The sequence below is a fragment of the Patagioenas fasciata genome, chromosome 12, assembly GCF_037038585.1.
Source record: "Patagioenas fasciata isolate bPatFas1 chromosome 12, bPatFas1.hap1, whole genome shotgun sequence".
NCBI lineage: Eukaryota > Metazoa > Chordata > Aves > Columbiformes > Columbidae > Patagioenas > Patagioenas fasciata.
This window is the reverse complement of record NC_092531.1, coordinates 15,742,834-15,770,769: the sequence shown is the minus strand read 5'-3', so window position 1 is coordinate 15,770,769 and position 27,936 is coordinate 15,742,834. Positions and strand designations below refer to the sequence as shown.

The window sequence follows — 27,936 nt, the reverse complement described above, 5'->3', positions numbered from 1 at the left end:
CCTGGTGGGTTTGTCCGCTTGCAGGATGGGGATTACACAGTCCTGGGGAAGCAGCCAGGCACGCTGGAGTCTAGTGACCCCCACTGCACCTACACGCTCACGTGTCCAGACTCGCTCACCGCACTCCCGGTTTACAGAGAAAAATGCACTCAGAGATTGAGGCCCAGATCTGGAGGCAAAGGGCAGCTCGCACCCAAAGCCTTGTTCCAACCCTCTGGGTCACCAAAGAAATCCCAGCTGCGGGTGTTCCCAAATACCACAAAAAGATCTCTGGAGCCTACCCAACAGCTCAGCAAAGAGCCAGTAATATGGACACAGAATGTAAGCTGGATATCACTGTGCTTAACTTCCTCTGGACTCCACTTAGGCAACCCGGGGTCAACACAGCCCTGGCAACTATTCCAGCCTCCCAACTATCTCTCTTGCCAGCATGGGCAAGCATCTTCCTCTGTCCCTGCCACCCTTTGCTTGTCTTGCCATCCGAGGCCACCGGAGATAGAGGCACAACAAGGCTGCACTTCCCCAAGGTGCACACAGAGGGTCTGACCCCTTCTAGGAGCCTCAGAGCATAAAGGAGTCTAGGGCTGTTAAAACCCACCTGCTGTTAGAATCCACCTGCAAAAGAAAATCCCTTGGCACAGCAAGAAACAACCCCATTATTATTATAGTTGTTGGCTGCCTAGTCCTGGGGCTGGGCAGAGCAGCCAGCTGGGACTCCCAGGCAGCAACATGTCCCAACCCAGCCTGTTTGTCCCATCAGAGTAAAGAGAAATCTTTAATAAAATGCCTCCTCTGCAAGTTTTAACCAAAGCCACACCAGAAGGAGAGACTGTCACTGATGTTTCTGCTCAGGTTGCCATCATACAATGGCTATCTGGCAGGCACATGTTGAGCCCAACACACTCCCGCCTGTGCCTCACCTTTCAGCACACTGAGGATCGCATCGTTGCTGTAACGTTTTCGGGCGGCATTGGTTGCCACGCAGTGGTAAGCCCCAGCATCACTCTCCTGCACATCCACAATTTGGAGGACACCATTTGGAAGAGTTATAAACCTGAGGGACCAAAAGGAAGAGTGTGAGATAGGCCACGCCTTACCTGAGCTATTCATCAACTCAAAGCCCTTTCAGCCATTTTTTATCACCTGCAGATGTATCGTGTACCAACCCTGGTAACCACAGCAGTGTGGGACCAACAGACTTTTGAGCCACTCAACTGGCAGTTCTTAAAAAGCAGAAGGTACAGATTTATCTGCACACTGGAGTTTTCAAAACACAGGATCTGCTTTTGGGAGACCAGACCAACAAGGCTTTGCTGATACAAGCCAACTCTATAGTATAAAACAACCATAATACATACATACATATACATTTCTACATTCAGATTTGTAGACATCTCCAAGTGCCTTCACACACACTGCAGCCAGTTTCACCACTTGTTTTTCACAAAGACTTGACAGACAGAGAAAAAAATACATCACAAAGAAGTCTGAGCATCATCTTTTGCCTGTTGCACCTCAAGTAGGTGAAGGGACCAACACAGCTACATCTCCACGGCCCAACGCAGCCAGGACTCAGCTGCCTGAAGCTGCCCCATTCCTGGGTGGTGTTGATTTTGTTCTTCCAAGAGGTTCTGGTTTTCACAAGCTGACAAGCCTACAAATTGTCCCACATATGCCCATGGGGTGCTGCTGGCCAACACTTCCACAGAGTGAAATGGCTACATAGCTCATAACATGAACGCAATCCTTGCTGCATTCTACTGAACAAAGCAGATGATTAGCAATTAGCATAAAAGTAGGAGCTGGCTGTCAGCATCTCCATTTTCTGCCTGGATTCCTAGATGGCAGCCTCTTTATTCTTGAATACAAGGCGCAAAGCCTACGTGATCCTTTTTAATTATATATGAGATCCATTTTTAATTGCAAACCTCTATAAACAGAGCTGCTGTGCTTTGACAAGCATCTCTGGGTTATCAGTCTTCATTATGAAGAGGACATGTTCAAAGGCAATTGCTAAGGGGAGGGATAGCAGCTATTCCACGGGAACGGCACAGAGACAAGTTCTAACCATGAATGTCAGTCTTTCCATCCACAAAGATCCCAATAAGTATATTCCGTAAGTCAGACTGTGGTTCTCCAGCTACTGAGACAGCTGGAATGACATGAGCGAGGGTCACAGAACCAGGAGGATCGCAGACCATCCATCCTGTGCTCAAGCTGTGGTCACCACCAGCACACACCTGCTCCTGCAAACATTTATCCTAAATCTCTAGTAATGGAAATGCCTGCCCCGCCCTAAGCAGTCTGTTCTAGAGATAAATATCCTTCCTGCGAGTCTAGCATCTACCCTGGACCTCAGTCGCTGCAATGAGAGCTCATAAATTCTTGTCCTCTTCACAGCTGATGAAGAAACAGAGCTCTTCCAGTGACCATATTGTCTCCGCTGGCACAGTACCACAGCCTGACTCATGGACACAGACTTGCTGAAGCTCCCACGCACACAAGGGCAACAGCCCCACACCCCTAAAGCCACACTCTTGCTTCTTACGAAAACACTTTTCTCAGGATCGAGCTCCAGAGACTTCAGAGGAGGTGGTAAGCAGAAAGCCCTCATCAGGATGCCTCATCAGGACTCAGGAGAAAGAAGACAAATATTTGCATCCTCTCAGCTCTGTGGAGGAAAGGCCTCCCACTGCGATAATATTTATTTTTGTCGTGCATCTGCTATTTGAGTCTGTAATTAATATCAACATATTTCAAACACTAGGCGAGCTACAAAAAGACACTCCAATTATGTAGTACAGATTCACTGAGGCTGGGAAAGACCTCTGAAGATTGTCTGTGGTCTTTCCCCTCTCAGAGCAGGCTCAGCTAGACCAGGCTGCTCAGGACCATGACTGTGGTCACGCTTGGCCAACACATTCAGCTTCTCTTGAGAGCAGAAAACAAGTCGTCGTGTTTCTAAAGAGAGCAGGAGCGGAAGGCAAGGGAGAGTGAGGAGACGCAATCGACATGTAGCTCAAGATGGTCCCTTTGGTGAGACCAGCAAAAGAGAGATCTGCTTAATGCAGTCTGTCCTTTGAAAAGCACAACAGCGGTGAACATCGCTCTCCCAGGGAAGCAAGGAGGGAAGAAACGCAGGATTTCTCTATCCACGATTCCTCCAACTCTTCAGGCTGCCAGCAGCCCTGAACGAGAAGCCTCCAGGCAGCCTGCAAGGGCACTTTGCTCTGTTCCCCAGCTCTCTGCAAGAAAGCCAAGTTTGCCTGATGATTCAGAGCAGACAGTTGGTGCTAGCACTTCTTCCACACATCATTTTGCCTGCTCACCTTCACTACAGACTAAGCAGAAAACAAGAAACAAAGGACAGGCAGACAAAGGCTCTGGGAGAAACAGAACTGCTGGAACCTCAGCAGTCTCAGGAGTTTTGCCATTGACAGCTACAGCGGCAGGATCTCAGAGGAGACTGCCATGAACGGGGGCAAACGGCAGCCCCCGCCTGCAGCAGGTTGCTGGTTGTAGGTGTTCCTGCTCCAGCGGGGGGATTGGACTAGATCATCTTCCGCGGTCCATTTCAATCCCTAACATTTGTGATTCTATGGTTACAGGACAGCACATGCAGACCAGGGCCCAGCTACCACGGGTCCAGAAGACAGGAAGACTCTATGATCTTAAAGGTCTCGTCCAACCAAAATGATTCTATTATTCTATGATTCTAAACTGCAAGAGCAACAAGGCACAAACATGGAGCTGTTCCCCTCTCTGCTCCTCCCCGAGCAGACTCGACATGAGCTGGGGCAGAGGGGAGTGGTGTGTGTGTATGGCAGAGAACATTTCAGAGTTAACAGTCCAATTCTCTTTCTTACTTTCTCCCCAACAAAATGCTGGCACATCCTTCCTCACAGCCTGCTGAAAGTACACAAAAGAGACTGGGGCGCCGGTTCCCAGGACAAGTCAAGAACCTGCAGCTTTATTGCTGACTCTGCAAGTCCTTTTGCTCCCAGCTCAAGAGCCCTGGACATGAACGTGAGCCATGTTAAGGCACCCCTGACATGTGACAGGAATAAACTCTTCACACAGATAAAACCCTCATGTAGCCAAAACATGAAAAAACAACATTGTGATTGCAGACTAAGTGATCTGTAGGGTGTTTATGTGCAAACCTCCAGTTCTTAGCAAGTGTTCATCTTGGCTCTAGAGAAAATAAACAGCTATTTGGAGCCTGGTGTGAAACCCAGCCAGCACCTAAAACAGAGAAGAGATGACGCCAAGAGATGCAGCACACACCCCAAAGCAATGGCAATCTAGAGAAATCCTGCAAGCCACTTCTCAGCAGCTGCTGCAGATTTAAGACTGTATTTTTTAAAAGTACTTCTGAGTCAGAATTGCAAAATACTTCTGTGCCTGGCTTGCGTATGAAAGTTAGACTTTGTCCTGAGCTTCAGCAGGGCAGGAAGGGTATTCTGAAAACATCAATAAGCACTTTGGGTTGTCTAAGTATTTTTTAAGCTCAGTCTTCAGCACCTTCGAGGTGGCACCATGCCTGAGCCTGTACCCATGGACAAAAGCCAAAGAGAGTGCCCAAAGGCAAGATCAACACAAAAAAAAAGAACAAGAAAGTAAAAAAAATAAAGGCAAAAAGAAAACAAAAGAAAAAACAAAACAAAAACAACACTATGTCAGTTTGCCATGATTATTCTATCTCTCTTAAAAGAAATCATAAACACTGATTTAATACCATTATCTCAAGGGCTGTATCTACAGCCCCTGATTTTGTACATTCACCTAACTCTGCTAATCGGGAATATGAAATCATCATCCTGACGCCCACCTATCCAAACGATTGCATGTTCACAGGCTCATCAGATGTGTGCACAGGAGGGAGTCCACCGCAATCAGAGCTGGCCTGAGATCTGGTCCTCAGGCAGGATGGGGTGAGGATAACAGAGAGCACTGGTTGGCAGCCAACATTTCCTGGAATTCACTTAATTCCTTCGAAAGCCGGTTATATTAAATCCAACAACAACTAGACAACAGCAAAAAATCAAATCCTTCTGAAAAAGCATATTAGCTAAAACATGATTTAAAAAGCAAGATCTGCAGCCAGAGATTATGGTCTGGCTTTTACAAGGAAAACAATTTTCAGGCTGCCGGTGTTGAAAGCAATCTCTGAGCAAGTAATTTCACAACATCCATCGAGTTGTCTCATTAAAAAGCCATTGCCCTATCTATGGCACACTTCTCTCTGCAATCCCTTTTTTTTTTTTCTCCTTTCTTTTAATTAATTATTTTTTTTCTCATTGCAAAGCAACAGCCTCCTAGAAAGCTTTAGATGCCACACTTTCGACGCAAGGATCTAAGTGGTTATTCTTACAGAAAGAGTCATTGCTGTAAAATTATTCCTAAACTTTACCCCACCCCTCCTTCCTTCCTCTTGGCTTAACTTCCCTGGGAGGAAACGACTCCTTCTGCAGAACAGAAAATGAGTTTTTAAAAACTAAAGGACAATGCAGGCACAAATCCCGTGCAGGAGTGATGTCTGCAGACCAACTAACAGCTCATCCTCTTCTCATGTCTGTAACTGAGTTGCATTAAGGAAACGGCATCATGCTGCAGGACTCTCATCTTCTCCCATAAGAAAAGAAAATTCAGAGTCTTTTACTAGATGACCTCTAAACATGGGAATAAAACAAATGGAAAGACCTCCTGGGTTACTGAGCACACACTCTAAAGGAATCATTAGCCCTGAGCACTTGGTCCATCATGGCAAAGTTTTCAAAACAAGAGATGAGTAATAAAAAAGGGCTTGGTATTTTTTTTTTTCTTTTTTTGGTGGATTGGATGATGTTTCAGGGAAGGTTAATTTTGTTCAGGTGTTCTATCATCTCTCTCTTCATTCTACCATTTTACAAAGGTTTTCCACGTTATAAAAGGTCAGGTTTTGACCCAGGAAAGCAATCAGGGAATCACCTGGGTTCTGCTGGAACAGCTTCGTGGTCCTTCTCCCACGTGATGACAGGGGAGGGCAGCCCTTCGATGCGACACTCAAACCGGGCCATGCCATTTTCTTCCACTGTCTGCGACTCCGGCTGTTGGAAAAAGCGTGATAAGGCTGGGGAAAGAAAAAGTGAAGGGAAGGAAAGTTAATAACTCAGTGTTTTTGCTGAGAAATGCAAACCTGTTATGATGCATGAGTTAAGAGGAAGGATTTCTCTCTTGAAGATAGCCCAAAATGTAATTTTTCAATTCCCATGTCCTACAGACTCTCTGCAATTCCAGTAACTGTAAGGTTTCAATGTGCAAATCTGCTTTTTGCCTCATTTTCTCCTTTAGGGCAACCATGTGAGAGAAAAGACAGGCAATAAGCCGGTGTCAGCAGCTGCCTTCCTAAATTGCTTCCTTGTCTGTTCACTTGATCCATTTGGGAAGGACACGTAGAATGAGCAAAAGAAGAAGGGAAATGCCACAACCCAGAGAGACCAGAGTTTCCCCTTGCCTTGTGGCGTTCCCGCGGCCACAGGAAATTAAAACCAGGCAAGAGGAAGAACAAAGCCAGATGTCAAGTTACTTACACAAAACAACTGCCCACAGGCTGGAGAGTGGAGCAAACCCATCAGAGTTATGATCCTCCTTCCCCACAGTGATCAGCTTTGCCTGCAGAAACCAACTTCATCCTGCTCCAGCAGACAAGATGCAACCAAGGGGACACAGATACCTTGCTAAGAGGATGGGTTTCATACATGCCATAACACTTGTTTGCTCTCCAAAGCTCATCCCTGTCTATATGCTTCTATACTAGAGAGGCTGAGCTTGCTTTGGACATCAAAGACATCTGTCCTATCAACAGCATAACCAAAGGCAACCCAGTCAAACCGAGTTTTGAATATGCATGCAGGCTCCCGATGAGGACAGATAACTTGTCGTCTTCTTCACAAGAAGCAGCAGCTCCTGCTTTTAATAAATGTCTGTTAAACAACCTTTTCTGTTAAATCCACCCTGCAGTACAAATTCTTCCAGCAATGCTGTAACACAAGTGCCAGAAATCCTCGGCGTAGCACAATAAACATAAATTTCAGCCAGAAAACAGGTTTGACTGCTGGGCCAAGCACAGCACCATGTGTATAAGGACCCCAAGTGACCTGGTCCTTCCACACGATTATGTGCTCGTCCCACCATCACTTCCCAAGAACATCCACCATTGCTTTAGGTTTTATAGGACTCCAAAACAGGAGTTTTCTTTGCATCACACACATACAAATATACATGCACGCACTTTATTGCAGCGTTAGCTTGAGAAAGGATGTCTAGTTTTGAAAACTAACTGCTTTTACATGACCCATTTTAACCCTAGCGTATTCTCAGCTGTCATTAGTGTTTTTGTTTAATTTAAATAGTTATCACATGTTTAAAGCAACTCATTGCTCTCCGCAGCAGCTACAGACTGAATTCTCCCACAAGCTGTCTGCCAAGTCTAGTTTTTCAATTCAATACAAACGGCAATGAAAAATGTTTTCCTGGAAAAATTTGAAAAAGACATTAATATGTAAGGCTCCAATTCAGCCAACGGCTTTAGTATTTTCAAATATACACTGCAGCCCACTTTAACACAGAGTAATTTCTACAGATTGCAAGATCTTTGAAGCGCGTGTTAATAAAACTTGTTGAACCCAAGAAAAAGAAAATCCGTCAAATGCCAGCGCACATTCGGGATGGCACCATCAAAACGACCTTCTCCTGGCAGCAGATAACCTTAATGATCCTTCCTGTTTTTCTCTTTTCATCCTACCAGTGTAAATGAGAACACTTTGGCAGGCTCTGAAGTGTCGTGTACCTGGAAAGGTCATGATGGGATGCAGGAATCCTGCTAAACAGACAAAATCTGTAGGCATCTCCATTCCCTCCACATCGTGTCAGGTCACCTGTCTCTCTTCTATTCCTTATTAAGTGGCATCATCTCAGCTGACATGATGAAGTCCCAAAGTTTACAGCAGCTTTAGCTCAGACTCCAGAGACTGAAGAACCTGAGTGGCACATAGTGTGTGCATGGACAGCAATGCCACTGTCACCAACAGCAGTGAAAAGGCTCTGTAAATCCCAGCGGGCAGCATCCTGCTCTCTTTGCTCTTCCTACAGCTTCATGCCTGTGTATTTTGTACAGTTTGGTAAGATACACAGGATGTTCAGTGAGCCAGGCTCTGCACATTTTGGCATCAAATGCAAAGGTGTAAACAGGTGACGGTGTCTCCTGGGGTCCCTGAGGTCACCAGACACTAACCTGTCCCAAAGTAGAGGGTTGCCAACTATTTCTCCCCATCACCTGCCAGACCCGTGCCTGCAAGACTGAAATTCCTTGCTGAGAATCTGATCCTGCGCTTTACCTCCATCCAGCCCCATCCACCTGCTGTGCTGGGCTCTGGAAAGGCTCTTCAAAAGCAAAGAGCCAAGAAATGCACCCGTGACAGATTCCTCATTAGGATGTGGAGGAGCGTGACTAAACAGCGACCCTGATTAGGGAGCGCAGCATCCCTCCTGCTCCAAGCAGTATGCAGGACCGGCCAAGGCTTCCCAAGCAGAGGCAACAAAGGCTGGGAGCTCAGGGGGTGTCAGAGGTTCAGCCCTGGCAACCCCAAGCAAACCCTGTTGTGTCTGTTAGTAGCTCTTAGGGTGGGATGCAGAGGCTGAGCAGCTCACTCATCCTTTTTACAGTCTCAGATTAGGGATAGCGGGAATCGCTGAGGACAGGCTGAAAAAAAAAAAAAATCACCTCTGCAAGCTATGAAAGAAGCAGCCTGCAGCCTCCAAGGTGAAGGAGAGGACAGGGAACATGACCAAGGATTTTTTTGTGCACAGAAAGCAACAGGAAAACAAAGTAAGAACGGTGAAAAGGTTTCTATGGTGTAGGAGCAAACAAGAACCCTGGATCCCAGCACCAGCAAGGAGGCTCACCCAGACAGAGACTGCCTGGCCAGTCTCATGACTGCTCCATGAGCATCCTCTGCACCAGCTTGGGGCCAAGAGCACAGCACGATGTGATCCTTGAGTCCCTACTCTCTCATCCCAAGGGGTACCAGGGCAGAATGGAGGAGGCAGAACATGTCCAGAACCTAGAGCATCACCCAACCTTGGCTCAGAGCCGCACTGCAAACAGCTGATGCTGGGAGGAAAGAAGAGAATCAGCCAGAGCAAGGCAAGCCTGCTGTGGGAGGAGAGGACTGGAAAGCAGGTCCTGCCACTCTGACACACTGCACAGACGTGCGTGCAGGTCATGGCGAGAGTGAGACACGTTCCAACACATCGCTCACCCCAGGGCCACAGGGATCCTTAGGAGGGGCTGTTCTCCTCTCTAAAACACCTTCTGATGGAAGGGACTCTTTGCAGAAGTGCTGCAAAGTGAGAGGTTTTCACGCAGGGAGGCAGAGAAACAAGATGCTTGAGGGGAAAAAGGAACCAAAGATGACAGACACTAACATTATTTTCAACTCCTCAGCTAGGGTTTAGCTTGCAAAGCCATCCTGAGCCACAAAACACCTCCCAGCCCTGTTGCACTGATTACCCTGAACACCTTAATAGGCCACTCGGTAAAAATTATCCACTGCAGGTGAGAAGGTGAAGAGCATTACAGCAAATTGCCTGCAGCAACACGCCAAAGCACCAGGCTCTCTGCACCCACAGGAACGGAGCACACAGCTCCCTCACTGCTGACACGTTAAGCCCAGCTGGAGCCAAGCTGTGCGTGCCAAGGCTTTTAGTCCCGAGCCCAGGGGTGAGTGCAGGATGGTGAAACACAGCACCATTCCCCTCTCCCAGCAGCCTGATCTGTGCAGGAGGCCGTGAGCTTGGAAAGACTGGCAGGCAGCAACACTACACCCCAGGCAGAAAATGCCGTCTATGCGAGGAATTCAGCCTTCCGAAACAGGCTTGCTGCTCTCTCCCACAGCGCTGTGCGCCCAGACTCTCCACGTGCACATCCCCTTTGTATCTTTTACAATTATCAGCAGGTATTTTTTAAGATGGGGGGCAACTACAGCCCCCACTGAGATCACATACACCACCCAGACAGCTCATCTCTGAATGGGCCAGGGTGGGAGGTGGAAGGGAAACACACAGAAAGTCACAGAAGCGATTTGCCACAGCCCAACAGCACGGTGGAGGCAGAGCCAGAACAGCACTGGGACTGCAGGCCCACATGGCAGCGCGGGCCTTGTGCTGCCCCACTAACCTGGACTGGCCTTACTCCTGCCTCAACCCCCCAACTCATAACAGCATCTCCGAAAGTCACATCTGCAAATGGTCCAAGGCCTGAGTGTTCATCTGCTATAGGTTTTCCTGCCCAGTCCAGCTCTGCCTCCAGTCACCGGTCTTCATTCACCTACGTAGCTAATCCACAATAGCATAAAATCCATGAAATAAATAGTTACAATAAGCGTAAGTCCCAAGTCTGCCTTTCCTCAAATACCAGGCACTCCGCGTGTCATGAAGAGATGCTTTCCTTGCACAGAGCGGATCAGGAGGGCCCGTGGCCGTGGATTTCTGCTGCGGCCCATCCCTCCAGCTGCAGCAACACACCAAACCTGTGCTGGCTGCCAGCAGCAATACAACGTGGGCCCATTCCCTCCAGGCACAGCAAACATCTTCATTTGACAGCCACAATTACTCTAATTTTCTAGAACCTCCCTCGTGCAAAATGTTTAAGCTAAATTAACAGCTTTAACAAATCTTCACAAATGTAGTTATTAACAGATAGAAAGCTACACCTTCCTACGACTAAAATAACGCCCCTGGTATTTCCACGTGGGTGCACACAGGGTTCGGAGGAACCCACAAACCTAATTTACCAGCCGGAGCAGCTGCTCATTTCACCGGCACATCACAGACTCGCTACTCCTTGTTCACCACGGCCACCACCGTCACCAGGTGTGGATGAGGGACTGTGGATGGTTCCCCAGCTCAGGGAAGGAAATCCGACTGCTGGGCAGGGTGAATATATCCCACCTGCTGAACAGGTTTTCTTCTGCTGCCCTGTACGGATCAGCAGTGCCCAGGGCAATCAGCACGCAAAATAAGTCCATCTAGACATAAACAGCCTCGGATAGATTATGGTATTCGGTGACAGGGATTAAAAAAAAGGCCTTGACAATCCTCATTTGCACCAGCTGAATGCTAATGTAGCAAGTGCTTCTGCCCAACCCACAAAACAAATGAAAGGGAGAGATGCATTTCATTAATCAACTCCCTCGCTGCTCTCCATTCAGAAATGAATATGTTATGTCAGGTACACGTAGAAGCAGCACTTTGGCTGGGCAGATGGTAATAAAAGCAGACATATGAGTACGCACAAGAAGAGAGTTCACCTGAAATTCCCCGTTTGTGGGAGAAAATCAGAATTGGATGGAGAGATGTGCTGCCTACATACACTCCTCTGGAAAAATCCTGGGGGAGGGAAGGGCAATTTAAGGCAGACTCTTGGTTTTGAGATGTCTCCACTGCTCTCACTTGTGAGACACCAAATAATCAACCCAGGTCCGTAACAGAGGCACAAATCATTGCCATCTGGCAAGAGCCACGGTGCAAACTTCATCACAAGTCAGCCCTAATAGTGAATATATCCTAATTCAGGATATCTGGGATTGAGGCAGGAGCACACAAATAAATCCTCCTGGATTAATGACACTTTTTCTACTCCAGGTTTCCCACCTCCTCAGAAAAGTATCTGTGTGCAGGATCCCTGGCTCCACTTTCACAGCCCTTAGGGGTCCCTTCACTTAATGAAATACTGGAGCCACTTATTTATGTATTTATTACAAATCACTGAAAGGAGGGATGGGTGACCAGAAATCTGTGGGTGCTTCATGCTAAACATTTTCTGAGCAGAACAGGAGGGCACATTGCAAAGGTCAAAGATATTCCCCTGATCTGCAAAAATCTTCACTGGCCATCAGGAGTGCTGGTTTCTGCAGCACAGTGCTCACAGACCCAAACATGCACTTGGCCCAACCTACTGATAATAGAAAGGCACCACTGCTCACTTCATAGACACTGTATCTCAAACTCCCTGGAAGGCAGATGGTCTGTATGAATATCAGGAAAGGGAAAAAAAAACACCAACACTTACTTGAAAGTCTGACTGCAGCTGTTTGACTGGTGACAGCCCCTAGGGAGCTGTGAGACACACAGGAGTAGTTGCCCTCAGCACCATCCCTCTCGGGGTATTTACTGTCTTTCGCCACAGCCTGGGATGAGATGAAGAGCGATCCATTCGGAAGGATGTGGAGATTTTCCTGCTCCACTAGTGGAAACCCATTCTTCTTCCACGTGACATTGATCACTTGCTCCACAGGGGCCAGGTTACAGTCCAAAACCACGACTTGGTTGGGCTCCAGTATCACCTTTGCAGGACCAGCACTACAGCTCAGCTCCAGAGAATCCCCTTCCAAGAGCCTCCCTGCAAAGAAAAGACAGCGTTGCAGTGGGAGTTGCATTCCTCGGTTAATCACACCCCAGTTTACACAGCGAAGGAAGTGCAGTTCGGCAGGAGTGTGGTTGGAGACAACTAATATCAAGCAACGGTATTGGAGCCCAGCTTGGTACCCCAGTGCCAATGATCACAACTTGGTGGGAGCAGTAAGAGCTCAAGCCCAGCCGGGAATCCAGGGAGACAACGTCTCCCATCAATGTTCATGTAATGGGAAACTCATTTCAAAGGAAAGACAAGAAAAACACGGCTGAAAAGGTGACCCACTGTCTCTTGAGCATATTATCCCATCTAGATGAATCCAGAATGCGAATGGATGGCTGTATTTTCCCCACTAGAAAAGGATATTCCAGCTGCAAGCAGACAGCACCCACAACATGCCCTCAGACAACCTGCTCGCTGCAGCCGGAGCAGTGACCAGCTCAGCGGAACAGGACTTGGTCTGGCCCATTTCCAAACCCACGTACTCATAGGAGAGCTCCACCTCTGAAACAAGGCTCAGCATTTCCTAAAAGAATATTGCCATTAATAAAATGCATTTGCCGTTAGGGTTCTCCAGAGACGCTAAGTCAATGTTAGCTGGCAGCGCTGCTTCCACACACCAGCAATTTCAATCTCTGCTGTGCTCAAACCATCACCATCCACTCTTTTTATGGCTCTGCTCCAAATTATTTTGTCACTGCTCCAATCAGAAATGTTTCCTGCCTCTATAACAAGTTTATCAACACTGGATATGAACCACATGGCTCCCTGCCCGTCTCCTATCGCAGAAGGCTACAGATTAATTTTATAGGAATTCAAACACCCTATTAAACCTGCTACTACCTACTGCTGATAAAAGGGCTGCGTTTTAAGAGAGCGTGTGTTAAGCATGCAATTAGGGGCAATGACACGCAAAATTACACATGCAGGGAGATGGAATTATTTCAAGGCGTGTGCCGGGAACTGCAGGTGCCCCTGAAAGGAAGGGCCTGACCCTGCCCATGCGTGGGGTTGATTTGGTGCCTGCCCGAGTCCGCGAGGATGGGAACTTGTCAGGTTTGCCGTCATTGATGGTTTGCAGAACGACCACTGAGAGGCAGGTGTCACTGCATTGCCAAGCGATGCAGCCTCCATGCGACGGCAAGAGCTCGTAACTCCGGGAGCATCAAAAAGCCAAGACCAAGAAGCCAAGTGAAAACTCAGATGTAGTCACAATCCTCAGGGCTCACACGGAACGCTTGGCAGAAAACCATGATGAGGCCAAACACATGTGACAATCCATCACTGTCTGTCACTTAATGCAGCCCAGGGAGCCTGACCAACATCAGATTGATCGGACCTGTCCTGAATCATCCAGCCCTCCTTCTTGCCTCTTCGACCCAAAAATACTGTGTTTTTTGGGGGCAAGCCCTCTGCACATACAGAGGTTGGAGCAGCAGGGTCCAGCACCCAGACTTGGCATTGCAAAAGGCCCAGTTATGACTCTTGTCCTAAGATCTTCAAAGAACTGTATGAATACTCCCTGATTGAGGAAAAAATACCTTCCAGGCTCTGGAAACGTAGGAGGAGGTCTGGTTCAAAACACCACACTAAATTAGCAAGCCTGACAATGAGATAAAAGCCCCTTCAAGGGAAAGGATCAGAAGAGAGTAAAATTACTCCAAGCGAGATCAAAGACAAATGAAATCAGGAATGTTAAGTGCTTACAGAAGCTGCTGACTATTTCCAACCTCCACTCTTCATCATATAGTGACAGAAATGGATCCAACGCTGTTTAAACACACAGCCAAAGCTCACACAGTCTCTTGCTCACCTTCACACTCCTACCTGCCGGAGGTAACGCTGCAAAATAAATGGAGTGAAGAATACCCAGGGCAGCCACTTCCCTCACACGGTAAATACATCAATAATAACACAGAGATGTCTTTCTAAGTCAAAAAGCCTGACCACATATCAGTTCAAGGCAGGTGTTTCAGCTGCAGATCCGGGCCTTGGAGCTGGAGAGCTTTTTGCCTTTGGCTCCACCTGGATGCAGCTTCACACATTGAAGACTGGCAGAGCTGGAAGCTTTCAGCTCACAAATCTCTAAATTGAGGCCAGGGAACCCTGTACAGTGGTGCCCTACAATGGACAACATCATATATATAGAGGAACAGTGTGGTCTGTGCCCACCCAGTCCCAGGGAACCAGCAGAGTTCATACTAAGCCCAGCAAACTGCTGAGCTGTTCCAAGGCAGGCAGTAGCAGCCTCAAGATTACAAATGTTATGTGCAAATACACACCTACATGTAGATATATACCACATAAATGTGCATTCACAAACCCAGTTCCAGGGGAATGCAGGTGTATTCAAACACAGAGCATGCCCTGAAATGGAGGGTCTTTGATGGAGCAAGCTAAAAGCATTTTGTTGCACGAAAATGCTGTTTTCTGACCCAGGCTCTGCAGGGGTATTTTACTGTCTCCTGTGTTGCTAAGCCCTAGGCTACATTATGCATAAACACAGCCCAGGAGAAAAATGGTCATTTTCTCCCATCTATTTCCTCACTTTTGTCAGTCATTCATCCATCTCTGATGTCCAGGTCCAGTGAAGTAAATGAAAAAAATCTCCTGTTGAGTGGCATAAAAAACAGGGTGTTTCGGATGAACAAAGGTTGTAAAATCTTCAAGGCACAAAGCTGTCGTCTGCCCTCCATGAAGCACAGCCCCTGCCAGCAGCAGGCTCTAGTCCAGACATAAAGCAGGACTCCGAAAATCCAGGTTAAACCAGCCAACGTCTCCCTTCCCAAACCACAAATATCAATGTACAACCAAAACCAATCCTCTCACTTCGTCTCCGCTACACCAAACAGAAGCAGGAATAGCTCAACTCACTACTGAGCAAGGGGAAAAAGAATCGATTCTCTTGTTTTGGGGATTTCAAAACTACAAATAACCAGGTAAAGTGTGAGGAAGCAAGACAGCAAAGTTTGACAGATTGCAGACAATGCAATTATTTAGAGGGAGGACCAAACGTTTTCATACCCAAGGTTCCAAGCCCACGGATCTGTTAGGAGCTTCTACTCTGTGGCTGAGAGCAGCACAAACCCCCACTTGTCTCCTTTTATATTGGGTTATTTCCCTTCACTGGGATTTAACCACCTAAATCAAGGAAGAAAGACTTAGACAAGGGAGATACTTGTCCTGGTGAAATTTTGGCTATCAGCAGTAAACATGCCCTTGAGCCCTATTCCACAGCACGAGCAAATAAAAGGTTACTGTTCAACGGGAAACAAACAGCTTTGTTCAGAAGAGGAGTTGCGGTTTAGTAATTGCTTTAAAACCAAAACATACAGGCATAAACCAAAAGGGATGCATTTCTGTGGAAGCCACAGGCGTATCTATGATTCTTTTGTTTGTGCATCACCCAGCACAAACTGGAATGCGCTGATCCACAATCCCTCAGTAAAGTCTGAGTAAACTCACTGCCTGCTCCTGAATGGTGCATCACCACGTGCCACGAAGTGCTGTCGTGATGGTTCAGCATGGCCCAGCTCCAAGTGCAATATTGCCATAAACTTGTCAGATAAACCCAGCTTGGCAGCACAACTCAGGCTCTTCTCTTGCTGGTGTGAGAACAGCCCCAGCAGCTCCCGGTCACAGCCACAACCTTGTCACCAACCAAGCCACCACCCAAAGGGGCTGTCCTGAAGGCACATGGAAAGGTAGTACTGGAAGGACATGTACTATCTTCTCTTCAACAAACTGATTCAGTTGGGGGAAGATGAAGAGATTTAGGCATATACAAGATCTCAAGGCGCAATCATTCCTACAAACCCCAGCCCATTCTTCCAAACACTCAGCCCAGAAATTACGAGGCTTACACCTTCACCTCAGGGCAGAGGAAGCCCATCTTTAGCACAGCTGAGCGAGGCCCCAGGATCAGCTCAAGGACAGGACACAATCCAAAGCAGCTAAACCACCGACAGTTCCCATTGCCTTCACGCAAAAACCCTCAAAACACTCCCAACACCAATCAAATAAAGCTGTACCAAGCCAGACAGGACCCATTACAGCACAGGCCTTGGGAGATTAATACTTCACAGAGAGCAAAGTACAAGGGTTTCTAATCTGACACACTTCCAGAGCTGACATCACTTCTAGTTCTTGGCAGCCAGAGGTTTTTCCTGGGGAGCCGCTGTTGTGCTGCAGGTCCCGCAGCCTGGAGCCCGGCCAGCGCGTTTCCTATTCTACACGCACACATCTGGCACTTTGAAACTGGCTTGTGCACCTTGCAGAGCTCCGGCCAAAGAAAACCTTCCTGGGAGCAAGGAAAGTGGCTCAGGCGAGCGGCGTGGCCGATCATCGTGTGTGTTCTGCGGGATGTTGGGCGGTGAGGGGAATGGGCTCCTCTCTCCCCTCCGCGTCCCACGGGAGGTGGCAGGAATTCAAACTGCAGTTAAGCCGCTGCACTGTTGCCTGTCTTAATTTATGTATTTATTTTGGACACTGAACTTGTAGAGCTCAACAGCACAATTAATCTCATTTAATTGGGAGTGAGTAGCGCTGAAGAAAAGTGGAGTTGCTACTTCCAAAGGGTTTTCCTACCTCTCAGCAAGCCAACTACTGTGCCATTGTTCTGCTCAATATAACCTTCTGCCGATGCTCTTCAGACACTTTTAGAGCTGTAGAAAATCTTTATGTTCTCATTGTCTAATTCAAAGAGCAACCATACTTCAATGTGTTCCCATTAAAGCAACACAAAGCCCTCTTTCTTCTTGGAAACTTTATGTATTGACAGTTAAAAGTCAATAGTTTGGTCTCAGCCTGTTTTTTAGGGCAACTGCACTTGGCAAGTGGTGACCCAGAAAGAAATGTGGATGGAGGTGTCTGACAAAAGCCTGCATTCTGGGTGCTCAGCAACATCGGCCCTGAAAGCAGACACAGAGGAGCTCTGGGGTTGGAGCACCGGATTCCTGTGATTTCTATAGCATGGGAGGCTGAAAGAAGAGCTGAGCACCTAAACCCTCTAAGTGCATCACATCTTCAGACCCTCCTAGCACAGTAAACCAGGAAACATTCTTCCACTCAACCTTAATGAGGCCTGTGAGATGGAGGGGTCAAGATCCCTACAGTGCCTTCCCAGATGTTGCTGCAACTTTCCACTTTGAAATGGCAACACGAACATGCTGAGAATAAGAAAGTTACACCTTCATCCTGCATTTAGCCTCTCTGGAACAGAATGCTCCTAAAACTGCGTCCAGGACTGCTGGAAATACTGTTTTATTAACACTTGACATCCACGTACAGCAGAGCAGTTCAAGTACCAAGCAGTGCTCGCCAGTGAGAACCAGGCTTTTTTCTAACCCTGCATACATACAAGCAAGATGGTTTATTTAATAATGCAGTATCTCCCACTGCTGCAGGAATACATATCCAGGTGGCAGCAAGGGACTCTCAGATCATCCCGTCACTAAGCAGATCTCAGCCTTTCAGGAGCAGCTGGGTACCCGACTGGCACTGTGTGCAGTAAGAGGCTGTGCTCCCACTGTCACACCGTCCCTGTGTCACCAAGTAGGATATGGTGACACACGAGGAGTGATCTCCTCGCTCCCTGCAGAGACCCAGCGCCAGGGAAGAGTGTGCAGTGTCCACTGCATCACCTAGGCCTGGCCCAACAGCTACAGACAGCTGTAAAACTGCATTTTAGACAGAAATACTTAGGAACATGCTCTCAGGATGACTTGCATTGCTCTAAAACTTTAGGAAGGTCATGGTCCAAACATCCTTCTCAGCAAACATCCTTGAGCCCTACCAAGTGCCTTTGTCCAAGCAGGTGAGCTGTGCAGCCCTGAAGAGGCCAAAAGGGAGCCCAGGTACTGCAACAAGACCAGTACAGGGACTAAGCTGCCAACACAAAAATATCCTCATCCTGCAGCTTGGCTTCACTTAATCATGAAGATCTCCGCATCTAACAAATCTTTGCGGCTTTGGGATATCGATCCAACCCATTCACTTCACAGTGATCCATTATTATATTTTCACATGTATACAAAGCCCTTCAATTTAGAAGTTAAATAGATCATAATTTATTGATTTGCTGCAGCATGCTCCAAATGTAGCTCTCCCCGAAGAATGATGCCGGGCAAGAGCCTCTTGCCTTTGTTCTGTTCAAATACCCAGTTAAAAACAAGACAGCAGAAGGGATGGCATGAAAGAAACATTATCTAAAACATGTGCAATGCCACATTGCTGTTTATAGGCCACATCAGAAAAGCTTGATATTATCTAAAGCTGCAATTAAGGTAAATAGGTTAATGACTAGGCTCACTTAGCTATTATAAAAGCAAAGACTGCCAAAGCCCTGGGTAAATGAATATCTTTATCTGCAAATATAACATACCAAGTACCAAGGAAATAAATCAAACAGCTGAAAAGGTCTCTCAGTCTTTTTAAAGACACTTCAGATGCTCCTGGTGCTGATGCCAATTGCAGCTGCTCATTTCAGCCACCCAAGACCACTGGAGACACCAGCCCATGGGTGGTGTAACCCTGGAGACTCCACCCCAGTTCCTAGGAAGGACTAAATGCTCTCATGCTTCTGTAAAAGCATCAGGTTTGCCCAAGCATCTTGTTTGTATCTATAGATGACACCTACCAGACCGGGACAAACACAAACCCAGCTCACAGGATTGAGTTCAGTTTCATTGAGATGGGTGTTATTCTGATGTATCCCCTGCAAACAAATGGTCTAGAAAGGTGAAAACAATCAATGGCAGTAATAATTTATTCATCATGCTGAATTGTCAATGGCAATCGTAACGTTAAAGTGCTTGATACTTTCACGAAGGTTAAGCCTTTGTACTTTCTCCTGACTGCAGAAAGGATCTGATACAGCAGCTGAATTCCAGAGCAGGCCAAGATCTAGACTTGCTAAACTTGGCTTTTTTCAGGTTTTCTTCCCAGGGTGTCCTGCACTCCTGAGAGCAGAAGAGGGAAAGTGGTCCCTGTGTACCAGAATATCAGCACCAGCCTCTCTTGAATTGAAGGATGCTTAGGTGACTTAAAGACTAAAATCACTGAAAACCTCTTCACACCCACGCTGCTTGAGGGAGGGCTGAGCTGTTCCCGTCCCTTTCCCACCTGCTCTGTGCCCAGCACACCCAGCTTCGGGCTCTGCTCTATAAAGGTCTCTGAAGAAGTCTTCATCTCCTTGTTGTCATCTTTGCCTTCTCACAAAGCCGATGAACAGCTGAGACGATCGCTGCAGAAGCTGCTGCAAGTGCGGGATGGGCACGGAACTCAGGACAGAGCCTTGGGTTTGCACTCATGAATTTACAGTGTGAAGGCATATTAAAATTATAAGCTTGAACAAGCACACTAGAACAAGAACACATCAGAGGCCTGTAATTGGGCCCTGAAATACACTTAGTGAAAAATACAGACCAGCTGCAATGTTGGAAATGCTCCTAATGCAATCCATGGTAATTATTGGTAACAGACCATCAAACAAGTGCATTAATATGCTCTGATAGGAGAGAGAATCAGATGGACAGTCTGGCAGAGCAGCTTGTACCTGCAAATTATGTAAATGATTGGAAAGAGCAAAGCCCTAAAGCCCTAGAAACACTAACTCTAATGAAAGTTATTAAATGCTATTTTTGTTATCTGCTGGTATTAACATTATAAGGCCCATTTGCTGCACTGACTATAATTTTGCTGCTGAGCAGTGGTCTGAGCTGAATAAGCCTGATATTTGCCATTTTAAAGGACCACATCACACTGAAATGACTGGTGTAGGTTTGCATGATTTCACGGACAACACTTAAACACGTAACTGCTTCCTGCATTTCTCACCGGTGTTGGAAAGGAAACCCAGTCATTTTGCTTTTGTTAGATGCAGAAGTTCTTGATTTTATTTCATGGATCATATACACGTCTGACCTGCACACAATACAGGAGAGTCTGAAACAAGATCTCCTGTTACATTACCTATTTTTGCACTTGAACTATTCAAGTTCAGCGTATTTTTAGGATAGAATTTTATCTCTCCATGCCTGAGAAAGCTAAAAGTATGCAATATGATGCAAACTTCAGTATTTTGCCTCTTGAGAACACCCACTTAACTAGAAAATAATATTACCAGATAAAATACACAAAGATTCTTCACCCGTGAGCTACACTTAAAACTTTGAGCATAATTTGTAGCTCTTTTCTGGGTTAGTGGCTTTGTATATTCCAAAGATGCACAAATATAAACACATTAAACTGAATAATGTTCAGCTCCAACAGTGAATATTTCATCTGTCAATTCCTCAGCATTGTACAAAGAAAAAAAATTTAAAAAGCATCATACCTAATGTCAAACCTTTGGAAAAGTCAAGGCACAGAGGAATGAAACACTGTCCCCACCGCGGGTCTGAAACAAGAAACCAAACTTCCCAGCAAGTAAATCTCATCCTCTCTACCAGACAATTCTTCAGCCTTTGCAAGTCAAACTTTTATTTGCAAAATGCAGCATAAAGCTCTGGAGCAAACTGACAGAACATATCTTGGGCTATGCTTTGTAATTTCCAAAGAAAAACATCACCTGTCGTTTTATGTCATTTTTTTCCACACTGCAAGGCTGTTGAAACAGGGATGAAGAGCCGCCCTGGGCCAGTGGGTAAATATTAACCCTGTGATATGCAGCCTGAGGTTGTGACAAAGGGATGGCTGCTTGAGCTATTCCTAACGAGACAGAGACACTTCGAGTTTTAACAAAGGGCCCAAAGACTCATCCAGCTCCAAGGCGCAGGCTCACACCCCATGAGATCCAGTGCCATCTCCAGCCCTAAAATCACCCACCACAGCAATATGCAAAGAAGGAAGGCGACAACAGCAGCTGCTCTAATTTATTAGTTGTCTCTGTTCACGCTCGCCAGCCCCACACTAGGACGCGCTGCTCCGTTTGCAAGTAGACGGCAACGGCGAGTGCGACTCGAGGCAGTGGGAGAAACACTGCTCCATCACGTGTATTTTCTCCTTCGCAGGCTCCGCTTCCAGTTGTCTTGCCTGTCATTAAAAGGAACTTACAATGCGCTGTTGAATGATGTACTGTAATCAATACAAACAGCCGCAAGAGCCCCCAAAAAGGATGTGGAAATACAGCTCGGCAGCGATATTTATAAGTGCAGGATACCGCAGACCAGAATGGTCCCAACCCTCCTGAGTATTTCCACTATTTACACTGAGATCAGAAAATTAAAATGATATTTTACGCTTAATGGTTCGAACAAGACCTGCAAAGTCCTTCTCTCGGTCCCATTTACAACACAAACGCCAATGACAGAGCAGCAGATGGTCAGAAACACTCCCCTAGAATATTCAGGCGATTCAACTTGAATCCGTGCCCAAATCATTTAACTTTAATGGATTCTTTCATTAACAACCAAAGAAAGGGAATATGGTTGCCAGGACATTAAAATCACTTTTTCAATTATACTGTTATAAAATCGAACAAATTAGCTGTAATTCTTAGCCGGAGCCTAAATGGAAGCACAACTTTATGAAAGAAATGAAAATTGATTTGGATTAGTGGGCATCAAGGGCTTTTTAAACATTAACAAGATTCTTATGACTTCATGGCATGGATGGATTAGCTGGAGGTTTCACTGCTCTGTGTTCGGTACCTGCCAAAGCGCGGCAGCTGGCTTCACAGCATTCGTTACAGCGGGTTTTAATTAGACTAAGGGAAGAGGATGCAAGGATTGAAGCTGGAAACAAAGTTCTGGAGAAGCTGGGTGGTGTGCAAATTCACCTTTTGGACCTGGCTCAGCGGGGTCTTGGCAAAAACCAGGGAAATCAGAACCTCTGAGCTTTAGCAGTATGAGGACTGCAGGTTGCAGTGTTGTGCTTGGGACGGTCTTGCTTGAATGCACAGGATGCTTCACAAATACAAAATCAAAATCAAGCCCAAGATGCTTCAAGATGCTTCCTGCAAAGAGTGCACAACTTTAATGGAGGCTATTAAAAAATAAGCAAACACACACCCCCCCCAAAAAAAAAAAGCCACAAAGCCCCAAACCAGGTAAGGATAACAATGGAAGCAGCAGAAAGAGCAATTCAAAAAGGAAATGGGAGCTGGAACACTTGGTACCACACACAAGAGAACTACAACACACAGCAATGGGGTCACACAACGAATGAAGAAAAACGCCCTTTATGTTTTATAATATTAACATAACGAAAGAGACACTCACTGAACACAACTTGTGTTGATTCTACAGACCAGAAACCCTGTGATACATTTTAGAGAGCCATCCCCTGCCAGGGATGGGAGTGATTGGAACTGCTGCCCAGAAAAAAAGAGAGACTGAAAAGCAAGCTGAAGGCTTTCATACCTGCACTGGACAAAACCTTTTAATTTTTTTTTTTTTTTTAAATAAAGGAACTACTTGGAAGAAACCTGTTTTGACCCTGTGAGACGGATGGGATGTTCTAGCACAGACACTCCACCCCGAACATCTCCAGGACGATGTGGGGCCGAGAGCACCTGCCAGCTGGTAGGACTGGCCTCTCTGCAAGGTAAATGCAGCAGAATATTTCAAAACCATTTCATGACATTTTGCAACACAAAGCACTTTCGATGACTCCCCTTTATGAGTCAGCATTTCACATTTACTTATTTCTACTCTTTATCGCAACACAGCAGTTGACAATTTGCATCAGTGAAAGCTGGCTTGAAAAGTTAATCTTTCTTTTGGACAATCATGAGTATTATTTCTTTGCCATAATCATGCTGGTCATGTCACCCTGTATCTGGTCACAGGGTATTATTTTCCAATAAACCAAGAAGAGCTGTACCCTTTGAGCCAAACCTTGTAATTGCTGCGTGTCTCCATGTGATTGTTAGCAGTTTTCATGTGTAAGAGAACACATTTTAATCCAGAACATTTTGAGCTCCACAGGTCTTAGTGTTCTTTTAATGATCTAAAAATCAAGGCACCCTCTGGTTTTCTGTTATAATTGATGACAAGATTTGGCCTAGTAGGGTAGCAACTACATAGGCAAACATATCACATGTAACCAAGAGCTTTATCTCATCCATGGTAGTGATCTGAAAAGCCTGGAGGTAGAGTGCTTTAAGGACACCCCCAGATAAGACTATCACTGATGGTGATATTTCTGCAAGGCAAAGCAGAACGGGCTTCTCCAAAGTGATACATTAGGATGAAGGTGACTTAAGCAACATCCTTTTATTTTTGCATCACTGCAATTGCATAGGAGCATGCACACATCAAATTACTGTGCTTCTGCTGAATGGCAGCAAATGCCAGGGTAGGGAACAGCAACTTCCAGCTAAAAGCTTCAGAAGTTCCTGACCCAAACTGCTTGACCCAACTGACCAGCACAAGCAAACACATCCACCTGTACCTGTGAAATGTGCCCTCCAGGCTCACACTGCTCCCCAGGACAAAACCAGCACTTCTCACCACACTGTACACATCCCACCACCAAGAGGGATTTAAAAGCACCTGTTGGGCTTTCTGAATATCCATTTTGACTATTATCTACGAGAAGAAGCTTATTATAACTATTAGTAACAATTATACAACTATTATTTATGTTAATATATGTCAACAGAATAAGAATACTAACATACTCTACAGGGTATTCCACAGAATTAATGAGATCTGGTAGTGAGCCTAACCTCTCTGACATCTTGCTGATACTTATTTCTAAGCAAGCTACTAAATTCAGCGTGCATCTGCTCAGATAGCGCACGGCCTTGCAACTCACTCAATACTTGTAGGTGAGAAGGACACAAAGGCTTGATGAACAGAGGTTTGTGCCTTGCTCAAGGCACTGATGGAAGAGGGAGACATGCATTTGCTCCTGCTACTCGTGTTATCCAGCTGGTATCATCCAGCTTCAGGGACAGGCAGCTCTGAGCGGCCAAGTCTCCAACCACCCCCGATGTCTGATCAGTCCCCAAGAGCTCTTTGGCATTGACATATAAGTTCAAGTTCACCGTGCGATTGTAGTGATCTCTTGTTCCACCTTATCTCAACAAATTTCAGGTTCGGCAGTGCTGCAAGAAGGCAACTCCAGCAAGGCTGCTGTTCATAAAAGTTTTGCTAGTGGTCTTAGATGGAATGCAGGGCTTCCATCCTCTGACACCTCCCCATCACCCTCAGGTGACAAGGAAAGAGAAATAAATCCTCTCCAATGCCCTGGGCAGTCCCTAAGACAGTGAAATATGCCCCAAGATCCTCAGTGCCAGACACAGTGAGTACATCACAGGGGCTGCCGAGGCAAATTTTGTGTTATTTTGCATCCTGCCTCTTTTACAAGCTAGTACTTGGGAAGAACAGATAAGTGCCATCATGTCTGCAGCAGACCCTAAAAGCCCTAATTCTAGCGTAGTGAAGTCAGCAGCAGAATTCCCACAGACAGAGCAGAGGATTTATTCCTAGAAAAGTTGAGAACAAAAGCAGCATCTGTGACTCACCCATGAGACCCACAGCACACAACAGTGTAAAAATTACATTCACATGGACCTGATGCTGCTTCATGGAAAACTCCGGAGCCCTTCTGTTCACAGATCCCATCTCTGAGCACGCTTCTTGCCCTCTTTTGTTCTTTAGAGGATATTTGCATGGAAACAAGCGTTCCATTTCTCAGTTGCTCATCTCCTCCTGCTGTCTATCCTTCCCCAACAGAAGACAGACTTCCCAGAGAGCCTGTTTTCATGCAAATAGCCCTGACTGATGGTTATGGAAGAACAGAGCACGATCACCTCCCAGAGCTGGATACCCCATGTGCACAGAAACCATCTCACCATTTTGCCAATGAAAGCTTCTGTGTACGTGGGAAGTGTCCACTGGGAGATTTTTTAGAGTACCTTCCACGGAAAGTAAGTCTCTTCCTCTGAGACCATGTTGAGAAGGTCTAACTGTGGAGGATGACAGATCAGTCACCTCTGGTGTCCTCAAACCCAGCACTAACATATGGCTCCAGGGAAGCACAACCACTAACAGGAGACGGAGACTCCTTCAAAAAAATAACACAACAGTTACAGGAGGTTCAAATTCTGCTCTTGCCCCTGAATCTTTCTGTGATTTTTACACATTTATAAGCCTATTACCGCGGTTCCAGTGGACTGGTTATGTGGAAAGTCCAACCAAAGCGGGGAAGCTGACAGTGACCTGCTCCAGGGAGTGTGAGCCATAAAGGGCTGTCAAAGGGCAAAGAATACACTCTGGAAACAAAACCTCTTTGTTCCTCTAATTTTGTTCCAGTTAAGTCAGTTCAGCTGTTCCATATAACCAGTCAAAATCATTCAGCATTTCCCAAAGTATTTTAAGACTTCAAAGTTGTAGGTTTTATTTTGACAGTTTTAAAGCGCATAGCTTTTTTTTTTCTTTTCAGATTTTTTTGCATTAAAAACAAGGCTGTTTAATAAATTAAGCTTTACAACAACCACTGCCGTCCTGCTTTTATCATGGCTTCAATTAAAATATTGTTTCTTGAAGACAGCTAACGGCTTCTGAGAAAAAAAGAAAAGAGGGTGTTTCACTGAGAATGTTTTCAATAGACTCAATTTGTTAAAACTTGTGATTAAAACCAAACTCCAAGTAGGGAAGGCTCAAAAACGGCGACATTTTAAATTTGTCCAAGTTGCTGAACTCAAAACTTCACAGCCTTGAATGAACATACTCGCCTAAAAAGTAAACTCTCCAACGCTCACCAATGAGGAAAATGTAGGAAAAACACTGTCCAGAGCAGTGTCTGCCAGCTCAGCAGAGACAGCTCATCAGGAGCAGGTTGTTCTGGAACAAAACCTTTCTACATAACCCAGGCAACAGATCTGACGTTTTCAGCTACAAAAAACAGTCAGCCTGCCACTGAACTCATTACTGTGGGAGATCTGCCCCTCAAAACTGTTTTGTTTTCAGTCTCAGTGTCAAACCTGCTCTGACACCGATCGCCTCCCGTCAGGAAAGTGCTGGAACAGCTTGGGGACGAGACCTGTCCTGAAACCAAACCTGTCTGAACTCTCCCCACGTAACATGAGCTTCACACGGTGCCGCTGACATTGTCACGACACCGAACAGGAGCCAGGAGAGCAAGCGAGGGACTTGTGTCTTCAAAAGCAAACAAAAGAGGGTTAGGAAAAAGAACCACCTAATTAGCTGTTCGCACTCACTACTGCACTCCTCTGCAAAGCTGTAATCACAGCAGTCATTGTGAAGCAAATACACCTCAGAAGGCTCCTTATGAACAGCAGTGGGATGGACTGGGCTTGGCCAGCTTCATGGTGTCAGCAGCCCAGGCCCTAATCCCACCGTTTTGAGGCCAAAGCTCCACTCGCATGGTTCACAGTGCAGCCCACAACCAGCTGTGTCAGCACAACTGAGAAAGCGGGATCAAGCAGCCGTGGGGAGGGAGCTTTTAAGCCCGCGACGCTGCCAAATGCTTCGTATCACAGCCCTGCCCATTTGCATTTTTTGCCTTGGGTCCATCTGTAGCTTCCCATCCATGTAAAAGCTGCCCCTGGGGAGAAGAAAGGCCACTGTCCATTTGTTCAACACATCTCTAGTAGGTGGTAAAACTCCTAATGCTGATTTTTTCCATGCAATTCTGAATCCCTTGTCATCTGGGGCAGGGAAGATCAGAAATGGCAATAACTGGTCCAGCAGCCTCAATCAGTCAGTGCTGGATACCAGTTCGGTTCCCAACTTCTGCCACCCAGCTCCCAGCCCTCCAAGGCAGCAGCACATCCTCACCACCTTAAACACATACACACGCTCAATTCTTTTCTCAAATTCCACTTCAGACAAAGTGATCTTACAAAACAGGTCTCCAAATGCAGTAACGGTTAAATCGCTTAGTAATAACACATAAAGAATAAAGTACCTTTAAAATATGGTTAAAGCCTGTTCCAGAAGTCTTAATGGGCCATATTTTTAGCCCAGGAACAACCTGAAAGCCAGCACAGACATAACTGCAGCACTGAAACTATGTCACTGCAAAGCTATTTCATTACAAGCCACAGCTCCCTTTGAAAAGACAATTTCTTCCAAGAGCCCAGTGAAGCTGCTACAAGGTTTTCCAGCATGAAAATGTGCAGGCCAGCCAGAAATGAGCCAAATATATCATGTAAAAGTTGAGACCAGGAGAAAGAAACCAAGAAACACAGGAGATCGGTCCCTTCTAACAGCCGTGTCTCCGCAGAGGTCAGTGCCATGACTCGGAGCTGGAGCCGGGCCAGGGCACCACACGTGCATCTGCTGGAGATCCCACCCAGGCATCCTCAGACACATGCGAACAGCAAGACTGGCGGGAGCGGGAGCTCAAGCTGAGGCCACCCGGACTCTTGTCCCTCTCGCTACCTGCAGTGACAAAGTGCCTGGCACAGCCAAGAAGGTAACGGCTGGCAGGGCTGCTCAAGGGGGCACAGATCCTCCTCAAACAGCCGCTGTTTTCAGAGCTTTGTTCACAGTCAGGTCAGCACAAGA

The 27,936-nt window shown here is 46.3% G+C and overlaps 1 protein-coding gene and 1 long non-coding RNA gene across 5 annotated transcripts in view; both read right to left on the bottom strand.

Moving 5' to 3' along the window:
• Positions 1–27,936, bottom strand: part of IGDCC4 (immunoglobulin superfamily DCC subclass member 4) — an 88,400-nt gene that overhangs the window by 45,693 nt on the left and 14,771 nt on the right. For all 4 annotated transcript variants that reach the window (XM_071813967.1, XM_071813968.1, XM_065847533.2 and 1 more), the window contains exons 2-4: positions 12,113–12,442; positions 5,971–6,112; positions 921–1,054 (exon numbers count right to left, since the gene is read on the bottom strand). In XM_071813967.1, coding sequence (XP_071670068.1) covers positions 921–1,054; positions 5,971–6,112; positions 12,113–12,442 — 606 coding nt within the window. The remainder of the gene's footprint in view (positions 1–920; positions 1,055–5,970; positions 6,113–12,112; positions 12,443–27,936) is intronic.
• LOC139829011 (uncharacterized) lies at positions 21,301–22,401 on the bottom strand. The gene is made up of 2 exons (XR_011741168.1): positions 22,233–22,401; positions 21,301–21,487 (listed from the first exon to the last, which is right to left on the bottom strand). It is a non-coding gene; the product is annotated as an uncharacterized lncRNA (long non-coding RNA).